This window comes from Festucalex cinctus, chromosome 2, assembly GCF_051991245.1.
Source record: "Festucalex cinctus isolate MCC-2025b chromosome 2, RoL_Fcin_1.0, whole genome shotgun sequence".
Classification (NCBI taxonomy): domain Eukaryota; kingdom Metazoa; phylum Chordata; class Actinopteri; order Syngnathiformes; family Syngnathidae; genus Festucalex; species Festucalex cinctus.
The window spans coordinates 13639992-13659102 of NC_135412.1; the positions used below are offsets into that span (position 1 = coordinate 13639992).

The window sequence follows — 19111 nt, forward strand, 5'->3', positions numbered from 1 at the left end:
GCAACAGGTCTCGCTGTCAAGACGCTATCGGTGACCCTGCACGATCGGTGACGCGCATGCGCAGAAGATCCCGCCATCTTAGATCACTAGCTAATACTAATACTTTACCTCAGAGAAAATAATAAAACAGCTGTTTATTCATTTTGGGAGTGAATGGAGTTGTCAGAAAGCTGGTTTGTAATCTGTTAATAAAGTTTGACTGACCTATCTGACTGTTTTGTTGACATTCCCTTTAGCGCAGCACCATCTAATAGATGCATAACGTAACCCCAGCCTCTACTGTAGCGCCTTATATATGGAAAAAGTTTTAAAATATGTCATTTATTGAAGGTGCACCTTATAATGTGATGCGCCTTATAGTGCGGAAAATACAGTAATTAAACAAAAACAAGGATCTGGCTAACAAAAAAATTTATCCAACAAAAACCGCAATGCAAAACATGGGGGAACGCCTAGACAAAAACAGGCAGCATGATGGGAGGAAAACACAATGAATCAACGTGGACAGTGGGTAGACAAGAAAATAAATACACACACACTAATTGACACAATGAGACACAGCTGGGCAAGAAACAAGTGGCAGAGGATGCTGATTGGTTGACACATGAGGAAGGGTAGGCAAACACAGGTGGACATGACAATGCTTGACAAGACTAGGGAGGCACACCAGGACAACAAAACAAAACAAAACACAGATCATGGCTGAAACTTAAAGAAACATGAGGATAAAGATGAAACCCAAACTAAACCTGAACCGTGACAAAAGTAAAATAAAAAACTAACCAAAACCCAACCCAGACTGACACCATCAGAACTGAATTGACTTAAAATGAACATCTTTTGACATTTAACGGCAATAATAATAATAATAATAATAATAATAATAATAATAATAACCTTAAATGTCATTACTTTACACTGAAATTTAATGACTTTTACTAAATGAACCAAAAGATGTAATTATTTGACAGATGCTACGAAGTTTGTGTCCACTGAGGTTGATGTCAAATTTGACCAACATCTAGTAAAATTGATTTTAGATTTACTAGTCACTTTAAAATGAAGCAAAATGTCAAGAATGGTGTCAGACTTACTTATGTTTGGTGTGTTTGTAATTTCCATTGGAGAATGCTAACAACGTTAGCGAGAGGGACTTAGAAAAAGTCCAGAAAACTCTCTGTGTCCCATCACATTTGCACCTGTTCTTACAGAACAATGCTTCGAGTCATGTACTGCATATATGTAATTTTATGGGACAGTAGGCACAGTGTTCACCACTGTTCGAAACAGTCCAAAGAACTGCCTGTTATCCACCACAGGTTTTTCACAGTTCAGTGTAGCAGCATTGTCTGTATGTACGCATAGAAATATAATCTTTTTTTTTTTTTTTTGCTTTGCTGTCGTATGAATGTACCCTGAGAATAAGATTGATTTAAATGGGACAATAATCTCAAATAAGGAAAAAAGCCGGAGCACAGCAGCCACATTATGCATTTACTATGCAGAGGAATCAAAGGAGAAACTATGATGTGACAGCGAGGCTGCAGCTGCTGATTTAAAAAAAAAAAAAATGGACCGACTAGGACAATAACCAAGTACAATTGAAAGTGACGAAGCCATCGGCAGAGGGAGGTGGCCGTGAAGGAGAAAGGAAGCAAATAATTGGATCCTTATCAGACTAATTCTGCTGCAGTACTTGTGACATTGGTGAACGAGCCTGTGATGTCACAAATGCAGCACCCCATGCACCTACAAAACAGATGCTTATAAACCCAATGGATACTTCCCAACATGCACCGGGGCTGTCATGTCTTTGACAAATGTGCCTTAGTAATGGCAGATAATTTTTAAGCATTTCAATGCACTGAATAATGGACAGAGACAGAGAGAGAGAGAGTGAAAAATGCACTGTAAGAGAAAGGTGCTGAGGGTGAGAGAACAAAATCAAAGGTGAAAATTGTTTGTAGTCATTTCAACAAATTATGATAACCTAAATAAGGATTTAAAAATAAATAAATAGGTCATTCATATAAGAGAAAGCAGCTTTTGAATAGCTGGACCACTGTCCCCGAAAGGGATATAATGAAAACAACATGGGACAAAATCTGACCCTTTGTAAACATGGCCAGTATCATAACATTACATCCTACATTCCTGTGTGTTGCCTTTATGATTCTGTACAAAAGAATCTATGATAGCTAAAAAAAAAAACAATAAAAAAAAACATTAAACCTGTTTCATTTTGGACAGTCATGGAAAATGTGAACAAAAATGGTGATCTCAGTTGGACGTGCAGACGACAATCTACCACAACTTTGACATTGCTGACATTCTGCAGCGACTTCTCATGACGGTGACAACGGAAAGCCGCTGCAGTTCCCCTGGTTGCAGGCCTGAGCCTGCCTGCCTCGATGCGCGTGTGTCTTTCTTGTGTGTGCATCTTTTATCTGCCAAGTAGCCTCGCAAGAATAAAAATGATGTGCAAACTATGCACAAGGTGGTCATACAGCATGTTGAGTGACTTGCTGGTGTGATTTGTGCTGAAAACGACACTACTTGACATCAATCGCAGGGTTATAAGAATTCATCAATGGTCAATGGGCGTTCATTAGTAAACACAATTCGATCTTACAGGGATTCTATTCGCAACTTTATAGTTGAGAGACAATTCCTCTACCATTTGAGTCAAGCTGCTATCACAAGATATATAAATCATTTATGGCAAATACTCTTTCCAAAGAAAGACATACTTTAAACCAAATAGCTACTCACAAAAGATAACATTCCAGTTGTTTTGTTCCTGTGCTAATTGAGTGTTTGAATAGATACATTTAATTGCAGACATAAAAATAGTGAGTGCAGGTGGGAGGGAAAAAAACAGTCTCATTTTACCCTTTATCTGCACCAGTTTTGAAGCGGGATGAGAAGATTAATTATTTTTCAAGGAAAAGATAGCTTGTGGCTTTCACAAATCAGCAGAGCTGATCTCACTGCAGCCAGAGAGCCGGTCCATACATCCATGTTTGTTATAAACACTTCCTTAAAGGTAAATTTTAACACATAGCAATTAGTGATAGACCGATATGGCTTTTTCAAGGCCGATACTGATACCGATTATTAGTAGTCAAGGAGAACGATAACCGATATTTCAAGCCGATATTTATTTGCTGTAGAAGAGAAAATATTAGTGTAAAAATTAAAAAGTACTTTTTCTTTTCAATTTTAAACGATATTGGCAGCTTTGTTTAAAAATTATATTTAAAAAAAATTGCAGGGAGTTTCAACATTTCTTTTTTTTTTTTTTTTTTTTTTTTTTTTACTTTTTTTTTATTCTTAAAAATAAAACATGTAGGGAATTCCCAGTGTCAGCATCCTTATTTATAAAGTGGAAATTGAAATAGATCCATAAATGAAAAGTTCCTGTATTTCACTGTGCAAAAAAATGAACGCAAACGTAGCAAATTTGGGGTTTTCATCAGGATTCATAAAAAGTTTCAAAAGATTTTTGCAGAAGGTGAACAAATTGTCAGAATGTGTTCAAAATACCCGCTTTATTGGCTTTCAGATTGGTCAAAAGGCCGATACCGATATTTGTCAAACTGCCAAATATCGGCACCGATAATCGGCCCGGCCGATAATCGGTCTATCCCTAATAGCAATATTGAAAATGCATGCTTCATAGTGTATGTAGGGTACAGTACATCTCAAAGTAACATTGAGTTACAAAACATACAAACAAAACATATAACTTACTTTTGGTAATTGTTTGATTCTTGATGTGGTGTTACATTAAAAGTATTTACATGTCAGAAATATAGGATTCTTTGATTAGTCGAATTACAGCTGACTCCCACCATGCTAACCACTATTTAGCCTTGAGGCTAATGCTCGGCAAGTTAATGCTGTTTTAGCTAAAGTAAGTGGAGCTGTTCACTATTACAGTTATTAAGGTCAGTTTCACTCTTAGTCTCAGTATCATTTCAATTTATATTCACATGGTTATAGGTCATGAGTAATGTTCGAATTATGGCATCGTAGTTGTTTATGACGGCCACTTTGTTGACATGCAACAGGATCCAAACGTTATCTATACTCTTTCAACTTTTTATCACACCTTTTAGCATATCTATATAGGTTGGAAATTTCGAAAAAGATGATATCATCTGATTTGGGCAACACAGAAAAAAAATGTGCAAATAAACACGAGTCAGTCTACCAGTGTCTCTACTTTAAACCTAGCTTATCCGCCCCTCCTCGTGACCTAAGATGGCGGACAAACAAACACTGATCACGTGACTGAAAACTACCAATGTTCTGGCACTACAATTATAAATAGAAAATGCAAACGTATTGGAAGCTTTGGGAGACAGCTTCGCCTGAAACTTTATACCGCTTACAAAACGTTTGGATGTTTGGAGAAGGCCCTGTTTTTGTCCAGCATGACTGTTCCAGTGCACAAAGCAAAGTGCCTGCTTGGATGGGTTTGGTATGTAGGCGAGTGAGTGGTCTTTGTTGAATATGAAAAAAATAAAATAAAAAATCCCCACTAAAACACTTCAACATTATTAGAAAGTATTGTCAGAGGATTGAAACCTTTTGGGTGGCTGAATACTTTCTTTTCTTTCACATTCATCACTTCATATTTTACTCCATATTGTATATGTTTTTTGTGTACCCTGATTCCTGACAAACGAGAGACAAGTATTGAATCACGTAAACATTCCCAGATAAATACCAGTTTAGTTTGAAGATCTAAGCAGATCAGGTTCAAAGATTATAACCTTGTAGTTGCTTAACCGCATGGTTGCCATGATTGCAGACTTAGCAAGTATATTTAGCACTGGTCCACTCCTTCGTGTGGTCTGTAAGCGTCTGACCAAAAAGTCTGCACCACATTGTTTTGAACATCACAGCCTCCACATTGGGCATTGGGAATGACTTGGCACTATTCCACATTGGAGGCTTCCGTGTCATCAGTCACAAGTTTAGAATGCGCTTTGTCTCCTGTTGAGAAGTGGGCAGCGGTTCAAACTCGGAATCACATTTCCACATTTTCAGGATTTTAATAAAACTGTTGATACTCGAGTGAAAATCTACTTGTAAACAACCTATTACTCATCCTTGGCCTCTGTGTCAGATCTTGCAGCTTTGCTCCACAATCTTTATTGCATCCTTTGATGCTACATTACTTTGAAACAAATTAAATTCCAACGGGGTCAAAAGTGCCAAAACAAGGCAGGGAACTACACCAGTGTCTGTGAAAATATCCGCTTACTGGTGAGAAAACAGAGCCGAAGACCTAACAGTTTTCTAATTATAAATGTTGTGTATAGTACCTCTGAGTTGAAGCGGATCTGACAGACGTTACAGGAAATAACCGGCCGCTTGGTCTTGACCAGTGGAACTCCGAAGGTGTGGTTGATCACAGCCTTCTGGACCGGGTCCATCTGCCATGGAACGACGTGGGAAGTATGGAAAAAGGAGGAAGAAATGAAAACATTTGTGAGCTTTAGTTTAGACAGTGAAGTTTTATGTTTCTTAGCTACTCTGAATGAGTCCAAGCTGCATAGGCTATAATGTTCCCTGTTTCATCTTGCGTTAAATGCACATTCAGATTCTATAACATTAGCACAATTGAATGGGAGCTACAAGCGCTGCTTAAACCATCCTTTATTCTTTTCTTTTTTTTTTTTTTTGTATCAGGGACAATACATATTTATAAACAGTTCAGTCAATATGCCAGAATTAGCCAGAAGGCTATTTTTCATCTGCAGTCTCCTACACAGACGGTAAATGTCACCCTAAATGAATAAGAATACAATACAATAACATCAAGATAAAATTACATGTTTAAATATCTATGCTTTAAGGTTACAACATTATTTTTTTTAATTAAAGAATTGTTTACATCCTTCCAAACGGTTCCTTATTGTGTATTATTTAAGTCATTACAATTTTTAATCGTAATTAATCGCATGACTTAAATAGTTAACTCGAGATTAATTACACATTTTATATCTATTCTAAATGTACACTAAAATATATTTTTCTAAGTTTTCATTCTCTTGTTAACATAAAAGTGGGGGGAAAAAAGTTAAATTAATATGGCTATACAGAAATATGGCTGCATCCTTTAGTCATTAATACGGTAATTTTATAATAATTCATAAAAATGAGTTACAATTATAAAGATACACTGAATTGTAAAAAAAACAAACAAAAACAAAAAAACAAGTGTGATATAGATTTGTGTTGAGGCCATTTTTCTGTCACTAGATGGAATAATTGCATTTGTAAATTGTTGGTGGCAACTCAGTAATTGAGAAGTACTGCGTTAAAGGAACTTTAAATTAATTCAAAATGACTGCACTAATTTTGACACCCCTAGTATTATTAAATGGAAGGACTTCCTGACAGTATCAATGAGAACTGAAGACTTTTTGTGTAAGGAGTAGTTCAGGCAGCAGCATCCAACTGCACCTGCTGCAACCAACCAAGACAACTTGGTGGTTGTGATCCTCTAGTTTGGAGTTTTACATTTTGTTGCTGTGTGACCTTTCTGCAGCTGCTCCATCAATCAACAGCGTGCTGTTAAGCATCTCATATATATTTAACTGACTCAGGTTCGGTACTTTAATCTCATCCTAAACACTAAAGGACTCACGCTGAGGTGAATTCATTTAGCATTCATTGCAAAACGGCTTTAGTATTAGTCTGGAGTCAATGGTGTGGTTTTACACCACAGACAGCTCAGTATTTTGTTTGCAGCAAATAGCATACTGTTAAAAAATAAAAATAAAAAATGCACATATAAGCGATGTGGCACTGTTTGAGTATATGTAGGAGGACGAAAACCAAACTCATGGCCTAAAGAGAAAAAAAAATGCAATTGGTGTTGTGCATTCTAAAAATCATAAGACATTGACATAATGTTCCAGAGAGTCTTCCAAATGTGATGCAAGCGTGCTGCTTTGGGAAGGTTCACAGACAAGAAATTACTCAATTTGGCATATCGCCAGCCTTTCCCTTAAGTCATCTCACGCCCACTGTCACACTCATCTATTATAAAGATATTCTCAAGATGAGAATTTCCTCTTCAAGTATAAACAACATGAATCTCCGTATGTTACTCTGAGACAAGTTAAAGTGCATGCAGAGGAGGTCTTAGATGTTAAATTAATCTGGGTGATAGCAAGGCACAGAAATACACCATCTGGAGAAGCATCATGAAAAACATGAACAGGGATGTACTGTATATAGATAAACTGATGGGAAATGGAAGAAAGAGTAGAGACCATAAATGACGTCATGGCATCCTATCACAAAAAACACAACATCGTCCACTCTTATCTCATGTGATTTTTCCCTTGCAGCACGAATGCTGTTCTGTTCTTGATTTCCCCAGAAACTGACTTAAGTGGAATAGAGTAGTAATAGGTGGCAGCAGCACCACAGCGAGCTATATGTACACTCACCGTATACCACAGTGATAAGGTGCATAATATGAACGATTTGCGATTTCAAAACTGTATTCCTTGCAATGTTGACTTGAATTTGATTAAATGTTCAGCACCAGGTTTCAGAGAGTAAACATACCAATACTGTATTGTAGGGCTGTTAAAAAAAAAAAATCGATTCGGCGATATATCGCGATACTACATCGCGCGATTCTCGAATCGATTCAATAATCGGCAGAATCGATTTTTTTTTATTTTTTTTTTTAGGATTCACACCTTGAGCATGGAAGAATGTTATATGAACGGAACATTAAGCCTTAATATTTTATTTTAATGCTGTTCAAACATGAAACAGATTACAACCTCTATAAGACTGAAATTTCAGATAAATAAATAATACATTTTCATATAAATCTTACACTCTACAAGCTTACTGATTAGTATTTTCTAAATTTGAATGAAAAAAATCGCAACAATCGACTTATAAATTCGTATCGGGATTAATCGGTATCAAATCGAATCGTGACCTGTGAATCGTGATACGAATCGAATCGTCAGGTACGAGGCAATTCACACCCCTACTGTATTGTATTTTCATCCTGTATGTATACTGAAAGAGGTCATTCTTATATGGTGCACTCCATATTCTCCAGCAAGCCTCCAAGTTAGTGTCAGATGTTACCTGCACTATTATGAGCAGCGGGTGCAGATGTGCGTTACATGCTGTACAACGGCGTCTACGCCATGACCGGCCATTGCCCCTCTGGAGAGCGTTTAACAAGAGCTGAGGTAACTGTGCACATAAATTATGGGCTTCAATCCAGATCCCTGGGTGGAGGTCAGATACGATCCATCCAGTCGATTCAGCTGTTAAAAACACTGTGCAGCTGCCAAGAGGCCTTTGTGTGTCAGGGGGTGAGCTCACACAGAAACCAACTCAAACTCCCACTAAAGCTCAGGCAAGTAAACACTCTGTGATTATGTCAGCTGGTCCTTGAGAGTGTGAAGATCCAAAAGTTTTGATGTCAACAAGGCCCACATGCACTGTCGTTACAGTAGTGCCTTCAGATACGAGTTGATGTTCGTCAGTGATGTTCGCAACTCAAAATAGTTATGTAACTGTCATGTTGCTGGGCTCTCGTGTGTTGTTTTTTCCTTTCTCTCGGTGCCTGGTTAATGAGGGGGGAGTGTCTCGTTGCACCGCACCTGCGCCGCCCGCATCAGCCATTATGACTATAAGAGGACTGGGATTCCATGCTTCAAATGTCGGATCGTTACGCTGCCTGCTTGCAGTCATAGTTCAGTGTTATCTACTGTTTTTCATCTTCGCTACCTCTTCCATTCTAAAGTTCTTGTTTTGGGTATACGTAAGTTTTGCTATGTCTCTTTTTGTTCCCACCTTTGAGTGGCGTGTTTTCATAGCTATAGTAAAGTCGTTGCTTTCTTGTGTTTGCGGTTTGTAGCCTTCGGGACTTTTTGTGTTGTTAATTTCCCTCCTTGCATTTTCAAGAACTTTTTGTTAATCTTTTGACCAGCTCTTTATGTTCATTTTCACGTGTTTTGGTGAATAAAACACTTGCATCCTCCTCTGTGTTCTGTGATTCTGGGATCCACTCTCCAGTCATACCGGAATCATAACCGCAACAAATAATCTTTTCCCATTGAAATGAATGGAATTGCCAGTAATCCGTTCCAGTATCTCAAATGTCAAGGCAAAACATATACAGTGTCTTGAAATCTTGTAAGTTGGATATGGCACTGTTGGGAAGTAACAAAGTTACTTTAAAGTTAGTTACTTAAGTTAGTTAGTGACTGTATTAAGTAGATTTTTCAGATATCTGTATTTTACTAGAGTACAGTATTCATTTTCTTCCAACAACTTTTTACATTTACATCTTTCATTTGAACATACAGTACACGTATGTACTTTCTACTACTTTGTTAAAAAATTTATAACAAAAATCTTCAGATCTGGACATTCAAAAATTGTCCATCAAATCGGACCAAAAAATAAAAAATAAAAACACTCACAAAAAGGCTACTGTACAGGAAATTAGTATTTTCAATTGTTATAATTAGCTAATATATCCATTAGTCAGTGTTTTTTTTTCTTTTTCTTCACTTTTGTACTCAAGTACATTTCAGAATCTCTACTTTTACTTAAATCAGTAGGTCTACTTGTGTGTGTGTGTGTGTGTGTGTGTGTGTATATATATAGATAAGTATCTGTACATGTACTGAAGTACTTGTGAGTATTTTTGCCACCTCTGCCCATCTCAACCTGACCAGATGAGGTATAGACATCCCACATGAAGGCTCAATTTTCGTAGACAGGCACCCATGCAACTCAGCGTAAAGTGGTGCTGGGGCAAGTCTAGTACACTTAGACTGTACTGTACCACAGCATCAAGGTGCATAATGTAAATTGTAACAGAGACCTGTTTGGAGCATATAGTATACATGCTGAAATGAAAAGAAAAGAAGAGCAATGTGATGTAACAAACAGTAAAGTTATGACAATACTGAATGTCGAATAATAAAATGACAGCCTATTCCAGCTGACCTCAAGCAAAAGGCAGACTAAACCCTGGACTAGTCGCCAATCGATTGCAGGGTGCATATAGAGGCAGAAAAACATTCACACGCACATTTGCACCATCACTGTGACAGAACTGAACTCACACGGCTTGTACTGCAGTCATTCAAGTGTACCACCAGTACACTGCCGGTGACCCGTGTCATGGACTTAAAACAGGAATTTGTACATTTGTGTGTGGTCGAATGTTTCTCGTGTAACATTACAAGTACATATTATATCATATTCCTCTTTGAAATGATACCCTATCTATAAGAAACATCCATTTTTGGAATGCATTACATCTATAGTGCACCCAAAATGTGCCAACGCTTCACTGCCACCGCTAAACAGCTTTTCTGCTGTTGCTATTGACTCTCCTGTTGACAAACTGATTGTAGAGTGTGGCAGCATTCATCACTGGAAAAATCAGGCTTGTCATCATCGAAGGAAACGTCATATGTCCTCAGTCTTGGATGGAACTTCATCCTCCCAGATGGCAACACTTGCCCTTACAGAGTGGTGTTTATCAGAGACGACCCCCCCGATTTGGGAGTAGAAAGAATGGAGCGGCCTGCCAACAGTCCTGACCCGAAGCCAACAAGTAGGATCCGTTTGGGTGTTCTGTTCACGCCTGAGCAAGTGTCACAAGCACGTTGAACGAGTGCAATGCCATCCCACAGAAGCGTGTGACCAAGCTGCTGTGCCTCTTCAGAATGTTTTTTTCTTCTTCTGCATGCTAGCTCCTAACTGCTGATTAAAGCAAACCGCACGTGTCTTGTAGATGTCATTGTAACCCAAAAGGAATTACGGACTACTCGTGAAGAGCCTTTCTCATGTTCCAAAAATGACTTTTGTCATATCTTGCCGTCTTGTTTCCTGTCTCGTCTTGCTATCTTGCAGTTCTTTCCAGTTCACTTCCCTGCTGTGTTTGATCACTTCTAGACAGCAAACTGTTTTCATCATGTCAAACTTGAGCAGCAAGGAATGCTCCCAGTGGCACTACTCTGGCACTTGCGGCGTAATCTGCACTGAAGTGGATGTAACACAGTCTTTGAAGCACAAGTTGTGCTTGACTGGAGGCCAGATTAAGACACAGCGGGGTGAAAGAAGAAGAAATAATAAAAATGAAAAACAAAAACATTTCCAAGGAGCTGTGTACTAACCTTCTTGTCCTCAATGTCTGTGGAAGCTTGGAGCTGCATCTCTCCTCGCGTGTGTGTGCTGGTGTCACAGGTGTGCGTTTGGGTCTCAGAGTGTGTGAGACTGAAAATGCGTGATGCACTTTCCGCTCTCATTCAAGCTTCCTGCTTACTTTTCAAAGATGAAAACAACCTTAAAGGACTAGTGGTGCATTGCCGCCAACAGTGTCTTGGCTTGTCCTTTTTGACCTTTTGGAGATGTTGGGATGCTCTCTCCAAACTCCGCAAGTGTTTCCACACCTTCTGCCTAGCGTGCTCCTCTTCTTGCTCTCAGCTTTCCTTCTCCATGCCCTAATGCTTGCCATGGTGAGTCCTCAAGCTGCACTGCAATGTCTCCTCCCCTTCTCCTTCTCTCTCCCCTCCTTCTCATGCATATTTGCTCTCTCTGGATGTGCTTGAAGGATTAGGAGTGTGTTCCACTTACCCCCCTGCGTGCCAATGTCCAGCCAATCTAAAAGAACCGTGCACAGCTGAACCATTTGTTTTGCTCACCAACTCGGACTAGCAAGATTGATTCATGGTGTTTGAAAAGTCACCGTTTACTTGCATTTGTAAGAATTCAACACTGTGTGGAAGGCTTGACACTCAACTTCAAGATGTACAGAGTCATCAGCATGCAGAGACTCCAGGTGCTACAAAGAAAAGTCAGCAGGTTCAAGAGCATTTTTTTTTTTTTTTTTTACTAACCGGGATCCAGTTCACCGGACTATGATACCCGACCTGTGAAAATGAGAGAAGCTACTGCTGTAGAAATGTTTAAATCTCATCTAGTATGCAACAAGTCTCTTGCCTTGCCTGCCGTCCTGCCGTCTAAATTTTGGACTGTTTTAAGGCCAAGATACAGCAATCCGACGTCGGGAGTCGGACAGCGTTGACATGCGCCGTCTGATTAGTGTATTAATCACTGTCATAAAGTCGGATCGAGTTGGAATATGTCGGGGTTCCAGCAAATTCGACATATTGAATCGGCGTCGGGTGTCGGGCATTTGATCACTGTGATTGGCTGTTAGCTAGCAAATCAGCAGATGTGGCAAGAAGAGGAAGTGACAAACGTGAATAAACAGTACTGATGGAAAGCCTGGATCTTTTTTTTCCCGCTCATTTTGCACACCTGTGTGTGTCTTCCCTTCCCAGTATGTGTTACCAATCAGTGCCCTCTGCCTATTGTGTTCCCCAAGTGGGTCTTGTTAGTGTCTCGTTAGTGTGGTGTATTCAGTCTGTGCTGTGTGTTCACTCGGTGTGGGATTATTGTTCCGTCCTGTCCTGTCCTGTCCTGTCTGGTTGTGTTGGTGTCATCGTTGGTATCAAATTCAAGTCCCCCCCTCATTTTCACCACGTCAGTCGTTCACGTTTCCCCTTAGCTGCTGTAAGTAGTCTACTTTCTGTACCCATGTTTCTGTCAAGTTGCCCCACGCCTCGCCAAGTTTCCCCATGTCCCGCCAAGTCTGTCCACGTCCCGCCAAGTCTGTCAACGTCATGCCAAGTTCTGTCAAGTCGCCCACGGTCCGGTCCCCCCTCACCTCATCACAGTCTTGAAAATGAAGTCCTTACGTTCCTCTCTCCATCATGTGTCTCCGCCATCGGGTCCTACGTTCACATTCACCACGTTCACCCCGCACCCACCAACCGTGACACCTTTAGGAATAATGACTACTGCCGCCGATGGTATGGAGGGGAATTACTTCTCGAGCATGCGATGTACATAATCGTCGGGGTCGGTGCGGTGTATATTTACGTCATTTTTCTACGTGACGTGCCGATATTTATATGGTAAGGGATGTGTCATTTAAACTTAAGTCAAAATGGACACCACACACCTTATAAGGCTGTGGGACCATATTATTTGCAGCTGAAAAGTATTTTCTCCAGACTGATTGATAGGAAAAAATAAAATAAAATCTACAGCAAGATATATTCGACAATACTGAATATAGGTCATAATGTAAAAATAAATGCATAGTTGCACTAATATGAGGACTATCAAGTAAAACTTGAGTCTGATAACCAAAACGATGATCGCTGGTTTATTGGCAACCATCAGTAATGAATGAGCAGCTTTATGTGTCTGTGCTAATATTGTTGACAAATTATTACAGACTGCTAATGATTCTTTTATTGGGCCAGAAGTTTTTTGTTTTTTTCCCCCAAGTGAAATATTCAATGACATCACTTGATTAAAATTTGACACATCTCCAGAGAGAAATGGCGCCGACTGGACTCAGACATTTGTGTTTATGTTCCTGTGGAAGTTTTTTTTTCATTGTCTTGTCAAAATGACAACTTTAGTCATGTAAGATAATAACATTTTCACCTAACATCAGGACTGTAATTCTCATATTACTACTTTTTTTCTTGTTATTTAAATTCTTTTCATCATATACTCCTTCATATAGATTTAATCAGTGAAGAACGGTTGGCTACAGTAATGGTAATGCATTATGATGATGATAATAATAATAAAATGGGTAGAAAAACATGTTGGTATAGCATGATGAATATTATAAAGAAATATATATATGATGTAGTTTTAAATGTTCAGTGGGGTAAAAACTGAATGTATGACAGAACCAATTATTCTGCAAAGTTGATCATGTTGAAATTTGCCTGATAAGACAGCACAATTGACATTTCCTGACCTTTCCTCTACCTCAGAAGAAGCGTGAGCATGTGGTCTATATTGGGACCAACACACACTATACTGTAAACCAGCCCCATCACTGTCCAAAACCCCATTGGCAGTGACAGGCAGGTGGAGTACAAATCATATTACAGGACCATTAAAGCTGTACTGTATATATAGAGGTGACATCGGAGAGGCCATTCCTCTGTTATAGAGGTAATAACCCTCACTGTTAATGTAGGGCTAATTATGATGTACAAACTCAGAGAGATCAATTCTGAAGACAGACAAAGAGTGACTCGCTGCCAGCTAAATGCGCAAGGACATTTCTTAATGTTATGGCTGCAATAACAGTGAGACTCCAGTGAAATATTAAATACGTACGGAAAGCAGAAAGACTCCAAGAGGCTTTTAAGACACTCAAGCACTAATCAGCATTTCTCCTTCATTCATACAAGACGCAGCGAAAAACGGAAGAGTGTTGAATTATTCTTCCACATCAAGCTGCAAGCACATACTCACTGACTTGAAGACGAATCTGGGGCATCTGGAGGTAATAAATTTCTCTTTGTCAAAACATCAGACTACTTCAAAGTTGTTGTTTTTTTTATTGTATTTTCTAAACAGGTTTTACCACGCGGAGCACACATTCCGAGACATCACACATCGGGGAGCTCCTGCCTGTAAATTCTCTCAACTCTAAGATCATTCATTCATTCATTCATTCATTCATTCATTCATTCATTCATTCATCCACCCACACATCCATTCGTTCTCAGCAGATCTTAGCAGCTGACCACCATTTAATCACAAAGCCCACACAAAGAAAAATAACCATTCACACTGATATTCACATTGTCACTCAATGTGAACTGGATAGACCCTGTTTGGAAGACAGGCGAGTGAACCACTAAACTATCAGGACCAGTCTTCTCTCCATTACAGTTGCGGTAAAATGAGATATGAAAGCTGAATCTAAATGTACTGTAAGGACGCGTTATTTGCTGCAAGGTCAAACTTGTTTTCTTGCCTCTCCTGTGGCCCCCTCTCCTGGTCGCAGGTTCATATAACATTGAGCACAGGGGATTTTGTAGACTCTATTGATGGATAACTTCTTTTGTAGCCGCACTCTAAAAAGAGAATTGTTGAACCAATTTAAGATTACAAATTGTTGATCACCTTTAAAAAAATTCTTCACTCGGGTGCTCATAAAAGCTTCTCTCTAAAGAAATATTAAGCTAAAGGTGCTAAAAAGTGATGAAGGCTAACATTTAAAAGCCAAAATTAAAAGAATAAAATGAGTAATGCATCTCATAGATAAAAATGTACTAATGTGTCTTGAGAAGCTACTGATTAAAAAAAAATTCCAATCATTCCATATCGTTTTCAACCTTAATTCTAATTCCGTCCTCGCTTGAACAATGACTTGGACACTTTGTGACCTCTACAATCTCCAATAATTTTAACTAGGGATGTTCGATACTACTTTTTTTCAGACAGATACCGATACTCAGACCCTCAGTACTCACTGATACCGATACCAACTGCTGATACCAGTAGTACATTTTGACAAATTAAAAAAAATCACTAAAAGATTTTTTTAAACAAATATATTTCCTTTAATATTGACAAAAAAAACACAGTCACTCTTCAATAGTCTTAACGCTCAAAATAAAACACAAAAATGCTCTTTTGGTTTAAGATTCACAATTTTGAAGTATTTCCAAACCGGTGAAGTTTTGGTGAAAAACTGCTACAAGCTAACGGCAGTTGCAGGCAAGCAGGACTCACTTAACGTCTTCCCCCTCTGCCATCGGTCGCTTGTACTCGTCTGCGTCACGAGTACTCGAGTACTTGAAAAAAGGCTGGTATCGGCCCGATACCGATACCTGCTATCGGTACTCGCCCATCCCTAATTTTAACCATCTGAAACAGAATTCGATTAAAGTCTTTGCCACTCTCAGAGGTCATGTCGGCAAATGTTATTAAGAAATCAGAAGCTACTTGCTTGTTAAGTTAAATACTGCAGCTAAAGTGCACAGCATTCACAGCATTATTTGCCTTGTACAATCAAGGTGGTGACGGTTTGGTTGAATGCTTATCAGGCCGAGGCAAGCTTGACATCATTCCCCACAGAGAACAAAGCTTAGTGGTTTAACATATTGATGAGAAATGTGTTGACATTCTCAAATGCAGTTTGGGGGAGCAACATTATGCTGAATTGATGAAGTGTTGAATGCCGCCACGCTCCGCTCTGAATTATGAACATCTTTTCAAGGCCTGAGGGGAGAAGGAAAGTTCCACCCTGTCATAATAAACACAGAATCAAACAAACTGTGCTATTTGAAGTACAGCGCTCTGGAGCTGCCGTTCATTTATCAGCCTTGACTCACACAAGCAGAACTACATTTCATCGTAGCGGCCCCAAAATACCACTGTCAATAGTAATGATCATTTATTATTTCAAAGTTTGTTTTCTGAAAATATATATGGGTCTCATTGTAGATTGCTCCAATGTACTGTACTAACAAAAAGACAAAGACGCAACATGTTGATGAGGCAGCCATTTCGTAAATTAAAAGACACACACGGGTGGTGATACAACAGCACTGACCATAAAAAGTGTTCTGTAAGCAATAACAGTAACACTAGCACGTCAATTTCAATGCAATTACGTTTCCACAGTACATTTAATCTTTCCAGTAATAACACCACACTGCGGCAACAACTTGGTGTCATTCAAAGTAGTCTCAGTTTCTCTTGCGCTTCTTACCGTGCTGAAGTTGTGGAAGAGGCTCATGCTGTGTAGTGATGGTGGTGGAGGAGGAGGACGAGGTGGAGGAGGAGGGGTCTCCATGGGGAACTGCAGGAAGGGCTTCATGTCCAGGTGTGGCTGGATCACTGTTGGGGTCCGCAAGAACGCTGGCACCGCTGCCCCGGCACGATTTATACCTCCTGCACACAGAAATGATATCATATTCAAAACTGGATTAATACATTCTACAACTTTACAAAATGTGCACTTTTCCTGTGCACAGTCCCAACTGGGCTCAATTCAAATCTATGTGTTTCACTTCAGGGGCTTTTCCACCGCCGGAACTTTTGGAGAACTTTTCAGTTCGTGCGTTTTTCCACCAACGAAAATTTCCAGAGTAATTAAATTCCCCAGGGGGCATCCAAGTACTATCACAGGAGCAGGCTGGAACTTTGAGGGGGTGGGCTGCATTTGGGGGGGTGTTGGTTTTACATTCGCTGGGCTCATCAAATTCATATGTCATCAAACTCATTTGAATTAATTACGCTGCTGTGGAAACACAATTATTGTTGTGTTCTGGAGTTGGATCCCAAAAACGCAGGCACAAATAAGAGGTTAACACTTTATTCGCATAACATCAAGAGGCGAGGAACTAACTTGACCAGACCAGAAACAACGAGAAGGCATCGAGGAACAGAGGAGCAGGTGGCCAGCTGGACAGACGAATAAATTGGCACCAACACACTTCTCTGTTAGACTTATATAGACAGCAAATGGATCTGATCGGCTGTGGCTAGCCATGTGGCTAACAGGACTGACATGGAATTATCTGATTGGCTGTTGACCAGATAAAGAGATTAAATATTCCTGACATCACATAGCTCCTGACCAGTTGGAACTAGCTGCTGATTATATGCTGATTGCATCAGTTCAAATAAAACAAAACACTGTCGTTACATGCCGATTGCATCTTGCATCAGTTCAAATAAAGTCAAATAAAGCCAAACATCAGACATTTGCCACAAACAAAACACAGTCATGACAGTTATAAATTCTCTGCTGAACTTTTACAACCAAGAACTCCCTTTACCCAGAACTCACAGAATCCTGGGCTTGTTGGTGGAAAAGCAGCTAATCGGACGGATTTCAAACGAAAAACGCTAACCAGGGAAGTGGCAAAGTGAAATGACAACATGGTTGATGCCTATAAAATAATTAGTTAATTGTGAATTGTGGGAACATTTGCTTTGAACATCTTTGAAAAGCGTCCAAAGCACATCCCTTAACAACAAATTCCCTTTCAACTTGAAATCCTACTTTTGTGATCTTGTCTATAGAGCATTTATGGCATTCATTCCATTTATCCACTTGCCCCACAGTTCCACTGGATTAATTAGATTTTTTCTTTTGAGTAAATAACAATTTTAAACTTAACAAAGTTAACCCTTTAGGGTTATAGTGTAGCACAATCACAGATGCAACACATTTTTGTCATAGTTTTAGGTCTCTTTTCTGTACCCTAGTGCCTGATGTTGACAAAACAAAACAAACACTGACCAATCACAGGGCAGCACAGAACAACCAGTCAGACTATAAAGAAACTGAATTTCAACTAAACATCCATCTTTGTGTTTGCAGAACACATTTTCTCACTGGTATGTATAAAATGTTGCTTGGATTACCTTTGAATAATTAAATCTTTTGCTAAATTTGTAGCTTGTCAGCTAACGTCACCGACTAATTCAGCTCGTCTGTGTCATTAATCTGAGCAACACAAAAGTCAAATAATTATCCAATCCCTCAATGATAACAATGATTTCTGAATTTCCATTATTTCTCATTTTGAATAAACGTACCTGTTAAAATGTAAATTATGGACAGTATCAGCAATTCACCTCATGTAAAATCTTACAGAAGAAGATTAAAACCATTTCATTTTCAATTCAACTCAAAAATTTAATTTCATTAAATAAAAAAAAAAGAAATGAAAGCGGACAGAAAGAAGTGAAATTTATATCTGCACCTGATATAAATAAAAAAATAAAATAATAATAATTTGAATAATAATAATAATAATAATAATAATAATAATAATAATAATAATAATAAACACATAATAGATGACAGTAAGCAGTCAAGACGCTTTTATGGTAACAATTAACTCTTTGACCGCCAAAAACGTTTAATAACGTTTAGTAAAATCACGATGTATGGTGCCATAAACGTTAAGTGACGTCAACTACTTTTTTTTTTCTTTTTTTTGTGAATATATCAGTGGTCAGTGCAACGTCCAAGTGCAGCGCAGCCGGGTCAATGAGTTGTGAAATCAAAAACACCCACTAACTATGGCCAGCAGATGGCAGCGGTAGCTGCTCTGGCCCTAACTAGAGCTGCAAATTACAATGAAACATGGCGCATCGATGAAATAGAACGTTTTCAAGGCTGACGTGAATGATCAAAGCTTTTGTAACATTAAACCTAATTTGACGGAGCGTCACTAAA

At 39.0% G+C, this 19111-nt stretch overlaps 1 protein-coding gene across 4 annotated transcripts in view; it reads right to left on the reverse strand.

Moving 5' to 3' along the window:
* znf385a (zinc finger protein 385A) overlaps positions 1–19111 on the reverse strand; it is an 80420-nt gene that overhangs the window by 23385 nt on the left and 37924 nt on the right. For 3 of the 4 annotated variants that reach the window (XM_077512987.1, XM_077512989.1, XM_077512990.1), the window contains exons 2-3: positions 16628–16809; positions 5337–5447 (exon numbers count right to left, since the gene is read on the reverse strand). In XM_077512987.1, the coding sequence (XP_077369113.1) occupies positions 5337–5447; positions 16628–16809 (293 nt within the window). Of the gene's footprint in view, positions 1–5336; positions 5448–11198; positions 11518–16627; positions 16810–19111 lie in introns of those variants that run through there. The other variant, XM_077512988.1, reaches the window with a different exon arrangement.